At 39.8% G+C, this 17,927-nt stretch overlaps 1 protein-coding gene across 9 annotated transcripts in view; it reads right to left on the bottom strand.

The window, feature by feature from the left end:
* cadpsa (Ca2+-dependent activator protein for secretion a) overlaps window positions 1-17,927 on the bottom strand; it is a 513,475-nt gene that overhangs the window by 436,981 nt on the left and 58,567 nt on the right. For all 9 annotated transcript variants that reach the window (XM_063067977.1, XM_063067980.1, XM_063067978.1 and 6 more), the window contains exon 3: window positions 9,455-9,787. In XM_063067977.1, the coding sequence (XP_062924047.1) occupies window positions 9,455-9,787 (333 nt within the window). The remainder of the gene's footprint in view (window positions 1-9,454; window positions 9,788-17,927) is intronic.

The raw sequence follows: 17,927 nt of genomic DNA, 5'->3' as shown, positions 1-17,927 counted from the left end.
GCACAATCCTGAGTTTAGCAACTTATCTAAAAGATGATTCATCTGACAATAGGAGACTCTCTTGGCATTGAATTGAGGAATAAGCCCAAAGTTTTCTTTTCAAGGCTCTGGAATGGGATTTGAGATCTCAACTTTCCGACTGTCCATTGGAACACTGCTAACTGTTACAGACATTTTGGAAACTATTTCTTAGACATCATGGATCTGCTGCTGTAACGTAGAAAATTCACCGAGAAAGAAGCTAAAGTTAATTTATATGTATATGGGAAAGCATATTACCACACAGGAGGGATGCCCCTTTGAAATCAGGACCATATTGATAGTTCTCCCAGAATGCACACACTGTTGGATGGGAATGGACAAGACTGCAGGAAGGGCATAATAAGAGAGATTGCACATTTAATGTGCAGTTAAAAACTGCATGAGGGAGAAACTGTAATGCATCGGTTCACTGAGGAAGAAACAGAGCAGGAAGGATGAATTGGTAGAGGAAAACGTTAACTTGGACATCTGTAGTATTGTGTCTCATCTTTCCATAAGCACTCTGCAGTATCTGATGTGCTTCAACATCCTGTTGTTTAGATCATCCTTTGCATTTAGACAGCACTGGCAGGCCAGTGTTTACTGTCCACTCTCCAAATTGTTTTTAAATAATGGTTGGCTGCCCTCTTGAACCACTATGTGTTGTGGGTGGAGATTTCCAACACAGCTATTAGTTTGTCCAAGCAGCATATTTATTTCCAAGTTTGGTTATTGCTCAAAAGTTTTACACATGAGATGGAGTTTCCTTGAGCCTGCTGCTCTTGATGGAAGAGGATCACAGGTTTGGTAAATTAAGATGAAGGAGCTGCTGGTACTGCAGCTGCTAGAAACCTAAATAGTTATGAGGAGGGGAGCAAATATTTAGTGTGGATCATGGTGCCTGTCCGGTAGTCTGCTTTCCTCTGTATACTATTCAGACCTCTAGATAAGGGGAGAGTTCCACTACAATCCAGATTGTGCCTCATAAATGGAGAAAAGGCATGAAATAAACAGGGAATTGTCTGCAATTCAGCTTGTAGCCACTGTACCTCCAGGGCTGATCTTTCCTGTGTTATTCAACTCAGTGAGTCTGCCTTTCCTTGTTTGCATTTCAGCTACCTGGTAGCAACCAAATAATAGACAAAAGGGGATCCTTTCTGTTTCAATGATCTTACATCTAAAAATTCCTCAAGGATTTGCATTGGATCTCTCCTATTTTCCATCTCTATCTACTCACTGGAAATGCAGTCAGATTGCATTCACAAACTGATGGCATCCCACTCACACCGTGACAATCCTTCCTCTGACTTTGTGGTTATGGAGTGGTCAAGGGTGAACCATAGTTTCATCCAATTTTATACTGGGAATAACCTATGAATCGTAATTGATCTCTTGGTTTATTCTAAATGCCCTTGCTGTTCTATGCTCAGAATAATCACACTCTCCCACATTTGCAGACATACCATTTGACTCTGAGCTAAACATTTCTCAGAAAGGCACATACTTCCTTTTGCTTGTAATAATGGCCACAAACTACCCATTGTGGTCAATCTGTCACCAAAATCGTCACCAAGAGCTTTGGGCTAGCTTTTGCAATAAAAGTACAGTCGGCCCTCCTTATCCACGAGGGATTGGATCCGGGACCCCTCACGGATACCAAAAAATGCGGATGCTCAAGTCCCTTATTCAACCTGACTCAATATGGTGGACCTTAGGACCTAGTGGAACCCCAGACCTTATTTATCCTGTCTCAGTGCGGTGGACATTAGGACCCGGCGGCGGAGCTCTGAATCCGCAGTGTTTCTGTTCACGAAAATAATCACGATCACGATTTAAAATAAAGTGGAAATAATAAAGCGATCAGAAAGAGGTGAAACGCCATCGATCATTGGAAAAGCGTTAGGCTACAGTTGGTCAACGATCAGAACAATTTTAAAGGATAAAGTGAGAAAGGCCCTGCCCCGATGAAAGCTACAATTATTACTAAGCAACGCAGTGGTTTAATTATTGGGTTTTGGGGTTTGGGGTTTTTGATCCTCCACGTCAATCCAGCACGGATGGAGACCGCGCTCAGGAGCGGTCTGTCACTGGGTCGAACTCTGGAACTTCCGTTCCCAAGCCCGGCGCTGGAACATATGCTTCTTAAGTATTTTATATGCATAGAAAGGTAAAATATATACTATATACTAAGATAAATGTTTGACTAACTGACACTAAATAATACAGGATATACCTGTTCCGACTTACTTAGTAAGAGAACTTCCCGTTTTCTTCGATCCCGAACCACGATACCCTATGCACATCCTCCTGTATACTTTAAATCATCTCTAGATTACTTATAATACCTAATACAATGTAAATGCTATGTAAAATAGTTGTTATACTGCATTGTTTGGGGAATAATGACAAGAAAAACAGTCTGTACATGCTCGAACAGCAAGTGCTGGAACAGCACTTCCGGGTTTTCTCAATTCACGGTTGGTTGAATTCGCGCATGCGGAACTCGCGGATAAGGAGGGCCGACTGTAATGGCAAAACTATAAATACTCATCATTATTACAAGTAAATCCAACAACTACTTTTGGTACCTGTGTCCATCTTTAAATGAAGCAAATTAGAAGCAGTAGGCAGAACTATCCTGCCTTTTCATTGGTTATATTTAATGAACACAGAAATCACTACAGTACTGTGGTATGAATTCGCGTGAATTGCCCATTAGTCCCTGATTAAATGGATCAAGTATTGGGTATGATTCACACAGAGCAGTGACTTTTTAAAATACAAATGATTTTAACACATTACAAACCTTTCTAACACTGGAAAAATAATTTCACAGATGTGGATTGTTACTCCCTCAGAAGAAAACCAACGTTGTAGTTTTTTTGAAAAAGAAAATAAATCCTGATTTTAAACTTCCTGTCAGTGCTGCACAACCAAACTTCTATAGATATTCTATGGAGTTACTTAAATGATTTTTAAAATTCTCCAGTTTTAATATTTATTTTAAACATTAAATTCTGTTCTTTCATTTATCACTCCCTCACACCGATGTGACTAAACTTATAGATATTCTGTATTGTTAATCAAATGCAATTTTTATTGCCTATTTTTACTTCAAGTCTATGTTCCTCTTTTAAAATTCTATTTGGTTGAAGACTCTTGCTGTTATTTTTCCCCTGTGCAGGCATTACCTAGTGTCCTATAGCTGCTACACTGAAACACTTAAATAAGTACACAAGGCTATCCGTGAGGCTGCAGTAACTGAGACGATGAAAAATAGATCCCTCTCCACCACTATTATGAAACCAATGGGCAGGAGGTACAGAAGCCAGAAATCCCACTGTGGTGGTATTGGATTTACTGACCATGAAGTTCTAAACTCTCTGAGTACACAAATCTTCCAACTATGAATAGATCAGCTATTTGATGTGCTGGGGGGGGGGTAGAGGGGGGGAGAAGAGAGGGGGGAAGAAGAGAGGAGGGGAGAAGAGGGGGAGAAGGGGGGAGGAGAGGGTGGGTTGGGGAGGAGAGAGGGTGGGAGGGGAGGAGAGAGGGTGGGGGGAAGAGAGGGTGGGGAAGAGAGAGGGGTTGGAGGGGTAGAGGGTGGCTGAAGACAGTGGGATGGTGCTATTTGCTCTATAGAGAAAGCTGTTTATTTGCAAAGCTGTCCTTTTAACTTTAGACTGATTACTGCTTTCCATTTACATTAAGAACTGAAGACTGGCTTCTGTTTACAAAAAGAAGCTGAACAAAGAATATTGGTTGGAACTTTATCTTACTCAAAAACAACTATTTGATCTCTAGAAGTGTCAGCTGCTATGTTAGAAAGCTGAGCTTGACAAAAGGCTGCCTGGGCCCTACATGATGAATATCCACTGCATTGCCAGGTTCAAGAACAGCTCCTTCCCCACAAACATCCTTTTTTTGAACTAACCTGCGCAACTCTAATCACTACCTAGGTATCGCAGCACTATGACCACTTTGATTAATTTGCAATAAAATTATCTTTTTCTCATTTCTGTGATTTCTTCTTGTACAAATTTTATACACGTTACACTTCATGTTTTTCATGTGGATACTGCTTATATGCTATGTGCCTGTCACGCTGCACTTGGGCATATATTTAAAGATTGAAAGGTTGGCTTTATTTGTCACATGTACATTGAAACATACAGTGAAATGCATTGTTTGCATCAATGCCAAACACATTCTGAGATGCGATGGGGGCAGCTCTCAAGTGTTTCCTTACTTCCAGCACCAACACAGCATGCCCACAAGTTACTAATCCTAATTCATGTTCACATGTATTAATACATATGCTTGTGCATATAGCAATAAACTCAATGCTGAAAATCGAAAACGTTTGCTACTTCTCTTGTCTACAAAATTCTCCAGGACAATGCATTTTAACCTTTTTGCTTTCTTGCTTTTAGTCTGACGTCTAGTGTAACTACCCTTTGAATCCACCCACAACAGCTAAACACCTGGTCCAACAAATCCTTAGCCTTTTCCTTAATGATTTTAGCAAGTTTTCCAGGCCAATCTCTATTTTACTTTTATCATTTATAATGCCCCATAAAACCCACATTGTTGACAGTGATTTTTATTATTTCACATCATTGCCTTGTGTCTATTTGCTTGTTTATGGCTCTAAGGCCCCTGATCATTTTTTTTCATGTTGAAGACACTACGAATGCAAATTGTGATCATTTGATGAGTTAACGGTGACAGAGGTAGTAGCTGAATTGCCATTGATTTTAGATGCAGTATGTTTAGGGGCTAATTTTTGGTCAATGGTGTAAAATGGACAATAAACCAAAACTATCAGGCTGCTTTGGCATCCATTAACTTCAACTGTTTTCTACCAACATTCAAGTTCTTTGTCTACTCCTAAAAATTACTTGCATTTACTGCGAAGAGTCAATATGCCTCATAAAAGATTGTGGTCTAAAGAAAGATGTGGTTATTTCTGCTCTCCATACTCTAAATATCTCTGTATGTAAGGAACAAACAAAAGAAATACAATTCAGCATGTTCTATTAAAATGACTTACTCCTAAATGTACCAACCATGTTTTATAGCATCTGCAGGTCCAAGTTCACTCCATTACATTATTACAGGTGAGGACTTATTTCCCCTCCAGAGAAGCTGGGGACCATTGACACCAACTACAATATTATAGTATACGTTGCAGAATGATAGAGAATGTTGTGACAACAAATATGGCTCCACATGAAAAGGTGGAAGTGACATCTGGATTTCCCTTACGAAATCCACATCTCCCACTTACATAATGCATACCAGTAGTTCGGCTCTAGTGTACAAGATGTAGCAGTACCGAGGGTAACACTGTAAAAGGCCAATTCATCCCTGGCACATTGCAGCTTATATTTTGTAATAAGGAGTGTTTGTGAAGTTGGGACAAATTGTTGAACAGCTTTCAGGACCCTAGCTTCCAGTCAGCTAGGCTGGGATTTGCAAAAGGTGGGAATGGGTTAAAGCGATGTGCGCTGAAGGTAGAGCAAATATAGTGTTCTGGTCCTAAGCACAAAAAGATGCTGTGAGTTGGCTTCCAAAGCATTCTTTCTCAGAGGTCAACAGAATGTTGACAGAGTGGAAATTATAATTATTAGCTGGCTTAAAATTCATATTCTAAAGAAATTCGTGTAGCAAGTTTAAAGCTTTCAAGATCGAGCTTGTCAACTGTTTTGCTACTGCAAAAGCCTAGATGTGCGTTATTGAACCATACATCTTTGAATTTGAGGAATACAAGTCATGGTGAGGAAAAATTAATAACCACATAAAACTTGTGTTTGATTTAAATGAGTATTTTTACCACCATCCATGATCATGATTAGCTTACAGGCTTATCACAAGTCACAGATTGACAGCCCTGCATTCTTCCTCACTCATTTGTTTCTACTGAGTGAGGAGCATGGCAAAGGCAAACAGGGGCTCCAGCTATACATGAAATCAGAGTTTCTTATACTGGAAATAAAATTCCAATTACATCAATTAGAAACTGTAGGTGAAATACAACGGGATTTGACTTTAAAAAACAACTTTCAAAGAAGCACTTGCCTGCAGCTTAGCTGGACAAGATGGATTTCAGATCACTGTGCTGGTATCCAGATTCCTTACTGGATTTTCTGTTCAGCCTGGTGTTAATAAACTCCATCAGCTGTTATTAGCGGTTTCATTTAGATGGAACAGGATGTGGTGACGCGGAGCAGTTTTAGCAGCAAGATCAAGAGACCAGAGTGAGCAGCATTTAGGCCTAATTAGAGACTGCAGGTGAGAAGGATAGAGACCTACCTGTTCATGAGAGTCTAAGTCTAGCATTGAAGTGGGATGTGTCAGAAAGTACCCACAGGATCAAATTGGCAAGCAGTGTATTTGTTCTGCACTGTTACAGTTCATGCAACAGAATCAGATTTCCAGCTAGATCAAAACCATATGAGAATTATGACATAATACAGCACAGAAACAGGCCAACTTGTTCATGTCACAATTGCCCATCTAAGCTAGTCAAATACATTCGTTGGCAGAGGATACTTTATTTATTGATTGATTGATTGAGATACAGTGTGCAATAGGCCTTACCAGCCCTTTGAGCTGTGTTGCCAAGCAACCCTCGATTTAACCCGAGCCTAATCATGAGGTAATTTACAATGTCCAATTAACCTTCCAACCAGTGCATCTTTAGATTCTAGGAGGAAAGCAGAGCACCCAGAGGAAACCCACGAGTCTTGCGGAGAACATACAAACTCCTTACAGTCAGCAACGGGAATTGAACCTGAATCTTTGGTACTGTAAAGCATTGTGCTAACCGTACTACTGTGCTGCCCCATGCTGGGCCACACGCCCGCCACAGATCCTTCTAGATCACTGACTAACTCAATGCAATGTTGTAATGCCTGTATTAGTGCCCTGGAGAAATGAAAGACAAAAAAGATTATGGTCAGGAAGGTATAATGATGTGAACCCTGTAGGATAAAATTTGCTATAAAACAAAGGTAAAAGAGACAAATGTGAGACTGCACTTCAAAACTTGCTGAGTGAAATTACTTCAATGAAGCAATAAATAATAACCCTGCTCGGATGTTGCACCAGCATGAAATTCATTAATGGCCATTAGTTTTCCTGGACTATTTTTGTCAAATGATTTGTACTCTGTTTTATTTGAGAAGCAAAATTCCTAGAAATCAGTCGATTAGTTCCTTCCCCCTTGCACCCCTAACCCCCCCAAGTCAGTGCTAACTTTCAACCACTCACTCACATTAACCCTAGTTTTATTAATATCTCCTCACATTCTCATAATTTACTGACACAGTCAGGGCAATTTACAATGGCCAATTAACCTACCTACACAAACATTAAGTGACAATCTAGCAGGCTTTGTTGAAGCTAAAACAATTTGTGCCATCCACTTTAATATAGCTCAATTTAGAAAGTGCTTTAAATTAATTCATACGATCAGCAAGAGCTAGTGTGGGCCTTCTTCTCTCCATTCTCCATCTTTCCTCCCTTTTTCAGGGCATGCACTGGAGCACCCCAGTTGTGCAGTTCGTGGAGTTGCTTGGTTTAGTCCTAGCCATGGGTGCTGTCAGAGTGGAGTTTGCAAATTCTCCCTGTCACAGTAGGTTTCCTCTGGGTGTTCTGGTTTCTTTCCACATCCCAATGACACTGCGAATTTAACCCCTCATGTGTAAATGAGTGGAAGAACATGTGGGGGGGGGAGGGTTGATGAGAATAGGGGGAGAAGAAAATTGGGATTCATTTAGGAGTAGTGTAAATGGGTGATTGATATTCGATGCAGGTTCATTAGGCCGATGGGCCTGTTCCCATGCTGTATGAGTCTATGACTTGACTCATTTAACCACTTTAGCTCCAAATTGTGCAGTATTATCTTTGAGTGTTGTAGGAGCCTAAATGCCAGTCATTTACATCTACAAATTTCTATGGCACAATAGACCCTGTCCTTCCTTATGACCATACTTCCAACTAGAGGTCTTAGTTGGAATAACTAACCCTTTGACCTGCATCTGGTCACTATCCAGTTTCTTCTTGTGGAATCACAATGTGCACTACGTGACTGCTACCTGACAACCATGACTACACTTTTCAAGTACCTCTTGCATTGTGCTTTGAACATCCCGAGGTCATAGACAACATTATACAAATACAAGATTTTTCTTTCTCTCTGTGATGTTTATCAAAATTCTATAACCAACTTCAGTAGAAAGAAATGTCCTGAAAGGAATACAGCTTACTGTCAATACATGCACATACATATAGCACTAGTGACCAAACACAAATTTCTGCTCATGAATATTTATAGTTAACCTAAGCAGTGCAGCTGCCACTGAAAAAGAGAAACAGTTTTTCAGATATACATTTGTACTAACATTTGACATGTATTTATGTCATGCGTGAAAACATATTACATCTATAAGATGAACAACATTGCTTGATTCTTGAATGGCAAAATGTACTCATGAATTAAAATACAAAATGATGGAAGAGTGCTCTGCTCATCATTATATCAGTGTATGCCACTGTACAAAGCAAATACTAGGACATAAGATAACCTTCCTGTATACAGGAATGTTCAAACCATTAATTTTCACTTCTTTTCCATTTGGTTATCTTCTACTTCAAGTGAACAAAGCAACCGTTGCTTGGATCAATTAATTACAGAATGATTCGTGGGACACACTATAATCTTTATTGAAAGACAATGCATTAAGCATTATCTTTCAGTAAAGTAGCTTGAACAAACAAATGTTAGCTGACCGTCTTTATTATCCAACAAAAGCAGACAACTTTGCAATATTTTCATTTAAAATCCAAATCTCACTCTAGACCAGTACAGATTCTCATCTTTGTTCTGATCATTACCGTTCACAAAAATACCACTGCCAACTTCTAATTAAAAGATTCTCTATATTTTCAAATTAGTATCTTTGCCTGGAGTTAGACAAAACTATAATTCTTCCATGCTTGAAAAACTGCACTGATAGTTAAAATCTCCCCTTACCAGCAGAAGACATTTTTTACATCAAGAAGAGTTACAGCTATCAGATCAATAATATTTAATTACATTATTGATATGGCATAAAATAAGGCAGACCTTGAAACCTGGAGATCTTTAACTATAATGTGGATGAGAACTCTTGTGTGATACAGCTCTAAAAGTAACAGCTTGCTGCTGACACCTCGTAGAATGAAATATTTTCTATTTACCAATTCTAAGTAAACTGAGCCTTATGTCTACTCGCTCCAAATATGCTGCCTTGAGCTGTTTTACAAATCGGAATCAAAATAAATTAAAACAAAATAATACTTGTAGTGACACCAACCTATGTTCTCTCACTGCATTGATTCAGTGCAATGAGGACACCCATAATAGTAAGCAAAAGAATGCCTTCACCTGGCATGCATTGTACAGTAGCTGATGCTCAAATTTTTTGATCCCCAGAATTTGCTGGAACATTTCATACAGCTGCTCCTTGCTGAGGATGAGCTCCGATGCTGCACTAGCTGTCATTCGGGCCTGCTGTTTGCGGGGATCCTCTTCACCTCGATAAATTGCATCAAATTTTGCCATCCAGGAGCTCAGGACTGTCTCCTTGCTGAGGCCATCAATTTCTGGCAAACTTCGAACCCGCTTTTCAATATGCTTCTTAAACACTTCCCGAGAATCATTGGCTGAGCACCCACCACTTTGTACCATTCTGGACACACGATCACTTTTCAGGAACACCTACAACATAAAGTAAGGAGAATAAAGTTACTGCCATGAACTATTTTAGATGTTACTATATAAAACTTAAGCAAATACAATGTAATTGGGAAAGTCTACATCTGAAATGCAGGAGTTGTTTAAAGCTAACCGATCATAATTCAGGACTGACATGTTCCTGTGAAGAAGACAAACATGGAGGACAAGGATTAGTGTTACAAATTTTGTCACAAAAATAAAGAATTAACATTTTAGTTTAGGAAACTGAAATGGGACAGTACCCATGAGGAATATAAAAAGCAGGAAAGAAACAGGAAATGCAGGGCTAGAAGGGGCCATGAAATGCCCTTGGTGAGTAGGATTAAAGGGAATTTCAAAGCACGTTATAATCAACGCCATGACCGACGATGGCAAGATTCAAGATTCAACATTCAGATTGTTTACTGTCATTTTCAGTGCACAAATGTAAAAGAGGATGAAATAATTGTACTCTGGAACCAATGTAGCACAAAAAACACAATAAGATAAAGAACACGATAATAAACAAATCACAATAAAATATATAAGACTGCTTCTATATGTAGATTAATTGTATGTCCATAAAGTGACATTAGGCACAGAATTACAAGGTAATTCTGACAGGAAATGATAAAGTAGTGGTGGTGGGGTTGTGGAGGGTGGGTTAGTGGGTTGAGCTGTTGATCAGCCTTACTGCTTCGGGAAAGAAACTGTTTTTGACTCTGACGGTTCTGACATGGATGCTATATAGCCTCTTTCGTAAAGGGAGTGGAACAAATAGTCCATGAGCAGGGTGGGTATTTTCTGTCACGATGTTGCTGGCCTTTTCCCAGCACCTTTCTGTATATATATCTTGTATGCCTTTGTACCATCATAACTACTTATGTTGCCCCTTTCAGAGAGCTATGGATTTACACCCCAAGATCCTTCTACACTGAAGGGAGTGGGCAAGGTACTTCGCACTGGCATTCACCAAGCAGAAGGACATGGAAGATAATGAAACTCAGGAAGAAGTATGCTTTAATCCCAGAGCATGCTGATATCAAGGAGATGGTGATGTTGAGTCTCTTAAAGAACATTAAGGTACCCAAGTCCCCAGGGCCTATGTCATGTCATTCAGAGAGACAAGAGGATATTGTTGGGGAATTGTCAGAGATCTTTGATTCCCCTTTAGCCACGGGTGATGATCCAGAGGTCTGGAGAATAACCAATGCTGTTCCTTTGTTTGAGGACAAAGCAGGAAATCATAGGCTGGTGGTCCTCACTTAAGTAATGGAAATTTGCCAATAATGGAATGAATAATGCAGAAGGATAGAATCTACTTGCAATTGAAAAAAAAACTTAGATTTCTTAAGGATAGTCAACAATGGCTTTGTATGAGAGGTCACATTTTAGGAAGAAGTGACGAAAATGATTAATGAGGGCAGAGCGGTGAATATTGTATACATGGACTTTAGGAAAACTATTGAATAGCTCCCTCTTGGTAGTCTGATCCAGAAGATTAAGTACACAGGATCCAAGGAGACTTGGTAAATTTGTTGGGCCATAGAAACAGAAGGTAATGAGGAAAGGGTGTTACTTTGAATGGATGTCTGTGACCAGTGGTGTTCTGTAAGAATCAATGCTGGGATCTTTGTTGTTTGAGATACATATAAATAATTTAGACAAAAATGCAGGTAGCCTGATTAATAAGATTGAAGATGATACAGAAATTGGCCAAGTTGTGGATAGTGAGGGAGTTTGTCAAACAATCCAGCAGGACACAGGCCAGATGGAAATCTGAAAGGCAGATGGAGTTTAATCTGGTCAAGTGTGAGGTGTCTAGTCCTGACGAAGGGTCTCGGCCTGAAACATCGACTGCACCTCTTCCTAGAGATGCTGCCTGGCCTGCTGCGTTCACCAGCAACTTTTATGTGTGCTGCTTGAAGTGTGAGGTGTTGTATTTTGGGAGGTCAAACATGCAAGAAAAGTACACAGTAAATGGCAGGATCCTTTCTGATGTACAGAGGGATCTTGGGATGCAAAACCATAGCTCTCTGAATATGGTAACATAAGAAATTGGGATAGTAAAGAAGGCATACTGCATGAAACAAAATACTGGAGGAACTCAACAGGCCAGGCAGCATCAATGGAAGAAGAGTACAGTCGATGTTTTGGTTCCAGACCCTTCAGCAGGCAAATGGGACTGGTTAAATTGCCTCGTGGTCAGTACAGACAGTATGGGTCTGTTCCTGTACAGTGCAATTTGTTTCGTAATGAATTTGTAAATGTTTCACAAGAAATTATAATTGTTCCATTAATGTTAGAAAAAGGATGAAGGAAAGGCAGTGGATGTTGTCTACGTGGACAAGGCTTCTGACAAGCTCCTGCAAGGTGTCGTAAAGAGAGCTTCTGACACATTGGCTTTCATAAATCAAAGTATTGAGCATAGGATTTTGAAGATGTATAAGATTTTGGTGAGGCCAAATCTGTAGTACTGTGTGTCGGAAAGATATCAGTAAGATTGTAACAGTAGAGAGAAAATGTACAAGGCTGTTGCTGAGACTTGAGAATCTGAATTAGTGAGAAAAGCTAAATAGATTAGGACCTTTTATTCACAGGAGCAGAGAAGAATGAGAGGAGAGTTAATAGAGGTATACAATGTTAGGATGGATTTGCTGGAAGTGTGCTAAAAGGCTGTATAAAGAGAAATATATAAAGAAAAATTTATCAAGAGAAATATTTTTCAAGCTATACCTGTAAATAAATGAACAAAACCCTGATGACATGAGGACGAACCTTGGTGCAATATATGGATAGTAGTCTCGAGTAATGAGGTAACTAAAGATTCAATGGTAACTATCAAAGGGGAATTGGATAGATTTGAAAAGTAGTATTGAGTAATGAGGTAACTAAAAATTCAATGTAACTATCAAAGGGGAATTGGATAACTAACTGAAGGAGAAAATATCACAGAAGGGTGAAGTAGGACTGCTAAGGAGGGAAAGGACAACTTCTTAAAAGAGTTCTCACAAATTTAATGAGCTTATTTACCTTTCTCTGTGCTATACTTTGGCATGATTTTCTGAAGCATTTTTAAAAGGCAGCAAAAGAATTACGATTAAAATGACTTTAATAATTTCTATTAAGTATGGAATTAAGAAAATTGTCCAGTGATTTCACAAAAAACTCTCTTCACTGCTTTTGCAAGTTTGATAGAAGAAGGACGACCTCAAAGAACAAGGGTTGTACATAAAATAGGTAGGACTGTTTTACATACCATCTATCAATCCCGTATCAACCCAGCCTAGTCAGTGGAAGAGCGCCAATTTAGAGAGCAACTGTAAAAGCAAGATGGCACATATTCTGGGTAGGGAAAAATACTATTCTGAGATTGAACAGGCTCCTTTTGTTAGACAGGGCAATGAGGGCTTTACTCTGTACCAAGAAATGGTATTTTTTATTGGTTAATACTTGTTTAACCAAGACATTAGATAGAACAAGTTTTTCAATCATTCACTCAAATACCTTTGTTCACATTTAGTACAAGAACACCTTCTCTATTGGCATGAAGCCTTATGCACAAGAGAAATCTGAACCAGGGAGATCTGGATATACCATCAAAAATGCCTACCATTCCATACCTAGACTGCATTTCGGGAAATCTGATAATCTGGCTGCACCCCACCCCCCACCCCACCTATGTCTACGTAGAAGCTAAAGAGCAAGGTTCCAGAGGTAAGGACAGCAAAGTGGCGATTGCAGGAGGTAGCAGAGCGGCTACAGGATTGCTTCATGTCAGTGGACTAGGCCGTGTTCAGGGGCTTATAAGAAGTTCTGAACAAATACACCATGGTTGGAACAGACATTATAAGATTCATTTGTGGACAACTGCATCCCCACAAATTCATTCAGCGTCTTTGCCAACCAGAAGCCCTGGATGAACCAAGTGATCTGTAATCTGCTGAAGGCCACATCAGGTCTGGTGACCAAGTAAAATATAAGAGGTCCAGGTCCTCCGAAAAGCTATCTCACATGTGAATTGGCAATTCTGGACCAGACTGAAATTGCAAAAGGATGCTCAACAGTTGTGGCAGGGCTCGAAGGCCAGTACCTCCTATAAAGTAAAACCAAGTGACATGCATGACAGCTAGGTTTTGCTCCCAAATGAGGTCAATGCCTTTAGGCTCTGTTTGAGCGTCAAAACACAGAGGCACTTTTATGAACTCTCACAGCCTGTGATAACCCTGTCATTTCAGTCTCTGAGGCCAACATGAGTGCATCCATCAGGAGAATGAATGGACAGAAAGCATCTGGCCCAAATGGGGTACCTGGCCAAGTACAGAAGACCTGTGCTATTCAACTGGCTGGAGTCTGTGACTTCTCACTTTGTCACTCTGAGGTACCCACTGTTACAAGCAGGCTTCAATTATATCAGTGCCCAAGAAGATGCTTTAGGTGCATTCATTCTCCTGAAGGAACGTAGCCACTGCCTCATGGCTAACATCCAGTAGCACTTGCATCCACTATGAAGTGCTTTGAGAAGGTTGTGATGAAACATATCAACTCCTATGAGGAGCAACTTGGATCTGTTCCAATTTGCCTATCATCACAACAGGTCAACAGCAGATGCCATTTCATTTGCAGTTCACTAGAAGACCTGGATAGTGAAGATGCATACATCAGGATGCTTTTTATTGACTACAGCTCTGCATTCAACACTATCATCCCCTTCAAACTAATCAGTAAGTTCCAAGACCTACACTTCAATACCTCCTTGTGCAACTGGATCTTTGATTTCCTCACTTGCAGACCCTAGTCAGTTCAGATTAGCAACAACATCTCATCCACAATCTCCACTGGTACAGGGTGCACCATAAGGCTGTGGGCTTTGCGCCCTAATTTACTCACTTTATACTTCTGACTATGAGGCTAAGTACAGTTCCAATGTCATATTTAAATTTGATGACACCACCATTGTCGGCTAAATCAAAGCTGGTGATGAATCAGCATATAGAAGAGAGATTGAAAATTTGGAGCCACAACAACAACCTCTCACTCAATGTTAGTAAAACCAAAGAGCTGATTACTGACTTCAGAAGGAGGAAACTGGAGGTCCATGAACCCTTCTTCATCAGGGGATCTGAGGAGGAGAGAGTCTGCAACTTTAAATTCCCTGGCAACATCATTTCAGAGAATCTGTTGTGGATCCAGCATGTAAGAGCCATTATAAAGAAGACATGGCAGTATGAGAAGATCTAGCATGTCATGTAAAACTCGACAAATTTCTATAAGTGTGCAGTGGAGAATATACTGACTGATTACTTAATGGCCTGGTATGGAAATACCAATGCTCTTGAACAGAAAAGATGACAAAAAGTAGTGGATACAGCTCAGTCCATCATGGATAAAGCTGTCCCCAGCACTGAGCACGTCTACCAATAGTGCTGTCGTAGGAAAATAGCATCCATTACCATGGACCCTCACCATCCAGGCCATACTCTCTTCTGGGTGCTGCCAACAGGCAGGAGGTACAGAAGCCTCAGGTCCCACACCACCAGGCTCAGGAATTGTTATTATCCCTCAATCATCAGGTCTTGAGCTCAATAATTAATGTGTATTTATTTTATTATTATTATTATTGTTGTTGTTATTATTTTTTCTTTCTGTATTTGCACAGTTAGTTGTCTTTTGCACATTGGTAATTTGTCCAACTTTGTTGTGTGAGGTTTTCATTGACTTAATTGTGTTTCTTTGTACTTACTGTGAATGTCCACAAGAGAATGAATCTCAGCATAGTATGGTGACATACCTTGATAATAAATTTACTTTGAACTTTGAACCTTAGATACAGACTAACTGAACATTTTTGGAATTGTCAAGTTTTTAAGTTACAGCCGTGGTCTCCATGTTTTGTCCTTCTATCCTAATGATTACAAAAGCAAAATACTGCGGATATTGGAAATCTTAAGTACAGACAGCAAATGCAATATTCAGCAGATCCGACCAGTATTCCGGGAGAGAGAAATCAAGTCAAGACTTCTCTCATAATTTCTAATTTGATATCAGCACAACATTGCTCTCCACAGGTATTACACAACCAACTGAATACCTGTGGCATATTCCATTTGTACTTCAGAAATTGACAGTGGTTCAAAAATAAAAACTGAGGAGACCACAGAAAACCATACTAATAACAAGGAGTGATTACACCAACCACAAATTCCTGCAGGTTAGAAAAGTAGACATACATATGTCACACACTTGTGAATTTGACCCCGCAGGCTACCCTTAAGGTTGTTGTCTGTGGAATTCCAAATCACTTCTGAACAGTACAACTGTTGGTCCAATTGTCATAGTTAGCATAATTCACTCTATATTCTAACCATTTACCTCAATCTGACAGACAAAGAACATTACTGTTCATATATTTAGTTTGATTTTTAAATTACTATTATCAATAAATAGAAAAGTACAGTCATTAGGCACCAGCTGTTGCAATTACTGGCTTTCATGGAATAGTGGCATATTCTATTGAATTCGAATGCAATGACAGTTTTTAGCTAGTATGTTTTATATAGAGGTGTAAGAGAGTTGGGAGTTCAGCTTCAGATCATGGATCATTCCAAGCTGTAACACCTCCTGAAGTAGAATGGTCTCACAGATGGGAAGCAGCAATATGGAAAGCCACTGAGGGATTGTCAGCACCCTTGGAAATCTGACCCATGGGGAGAAAATCAAAGTGCACATAGCTAGATTCAAGTAATCCATTCACTCATTTAACTAACTTTAATATTGATGTAAACATGATATTTATATTTCCTCATGATAATTCAAACTACTGAATCTGTGCCAGCTTTCAGATCAATCCCACCAACTCATTTCCCCATTTATTTCTCTGCTACCAGCTCAAAATCCCTATTTCTCTGCAGTGATGAGCTCAGTGCAAACTTCTCCTAAAGCAGCCTTCTATCAACAAACACCAATGGCCCTGAGAAGCAAAACTGGGATTCTCACATATGGCAAAGAAGTCAATTATAGGATGGCGACTGAAATGGTCAGTGAAGGCACGCCATAGTAGAAGAACACACTAATGAACTTGGACATGGAGCAATTAAAGTGACTTTCATGTCACTTTTCATTTTTTAGCTAACATCTACCGGGCTTCCTATAATCGTGCTTATTTCTGCATTCTTCACAACCACATGCTCATTTCATTGAGGTTTCTACAGCTCTGACTTCTAGCATCATAAGGTTCTTAAAAATCTAGATCATGTGTCTTTACACTGAGCCTGAAAGCTGTCCTGTTCCTCAACCAAAGATCTTTCCAATGCACACATTAGTCAAGCTCCCAGTGATCAATGGTTCGATCACACAGGCAATCAATGGGCCTTATACACCATACCTGCAAAACAAGCGTCTTCAATCAGCCTCTTGATGGTTTACAATACCACCTCTGTCAATAAAGGTTCACAATGGAATTCTATATCTTGAGTGCCAATTCTCAGTGAAGTCAAACATCAATGATAATGGTTAGCTGTGCTAGTTCAGCCTTTGATAATCTGCAGAAAAATGCATCTCAGAGACCTCAGACTTATCCACTTGAAAACAATGGAGAGATAGCACTACTGTGTCTGCAAAATCCTCTAAATCCAGAGGCTGGATAAGCGAACCAATGTTAATACCCTATACATGCCAACATCTTCAGCACTGAAGCCCTGGCTACACCGAGCCACCTCTGATTTGCAAGCCATATTATCTGCACAACCAAATGACTCACAAAACTGACACTCTACTCCGAGCTTTGTCACAGCAAGGTGGACAGAGGAAATGATTCTAAGATGCTCTCCAAATCTCTTTGGTGATGTCTAGTATCTCCAGACCCTAACCTGTGACTGCTGAAAAGAAACAGCAACACTCAAAATTGAATTGACAGCCTCTAGTCTATTCATCCAAAGCAAGTAGAGGGTCGGCATTACCAGCTGAAGGAATGCATCACCTCCTGTTCTGTCTACTCACCTGCACCTTTAAGCACCTCCTGGTTTACAGTGGAGCTATTTTCTTCAGTGTTTAGAACAATGTCATTGAATCTGACAACATTATGAGATAATTTGACATAACCAAGGAGTCAGATTCAAAATGAGGAGTTGGCCACTCAGCACTG

The sequence above is a fragment of the Mobula hypostoma genome, chromosome 15 (assembly GCF_963921235.1).
Source record: "Mobula hypostoma chromosome 15, sMobHyp1.1, whole genome shotgun sequence".
Classification (NCBI taxonomy): domain Eukaryota; kingdom Metazoa; phylum Chordata; class Chondrichthyes; order Myliobatiformes; family Myliobatidae; genus Mobula; species Mobula hypostoma.
Note: the sequence above shows the minus strand (reverse complement) of the source record. Positions and strands in the feature narration are given on the sequence as shown.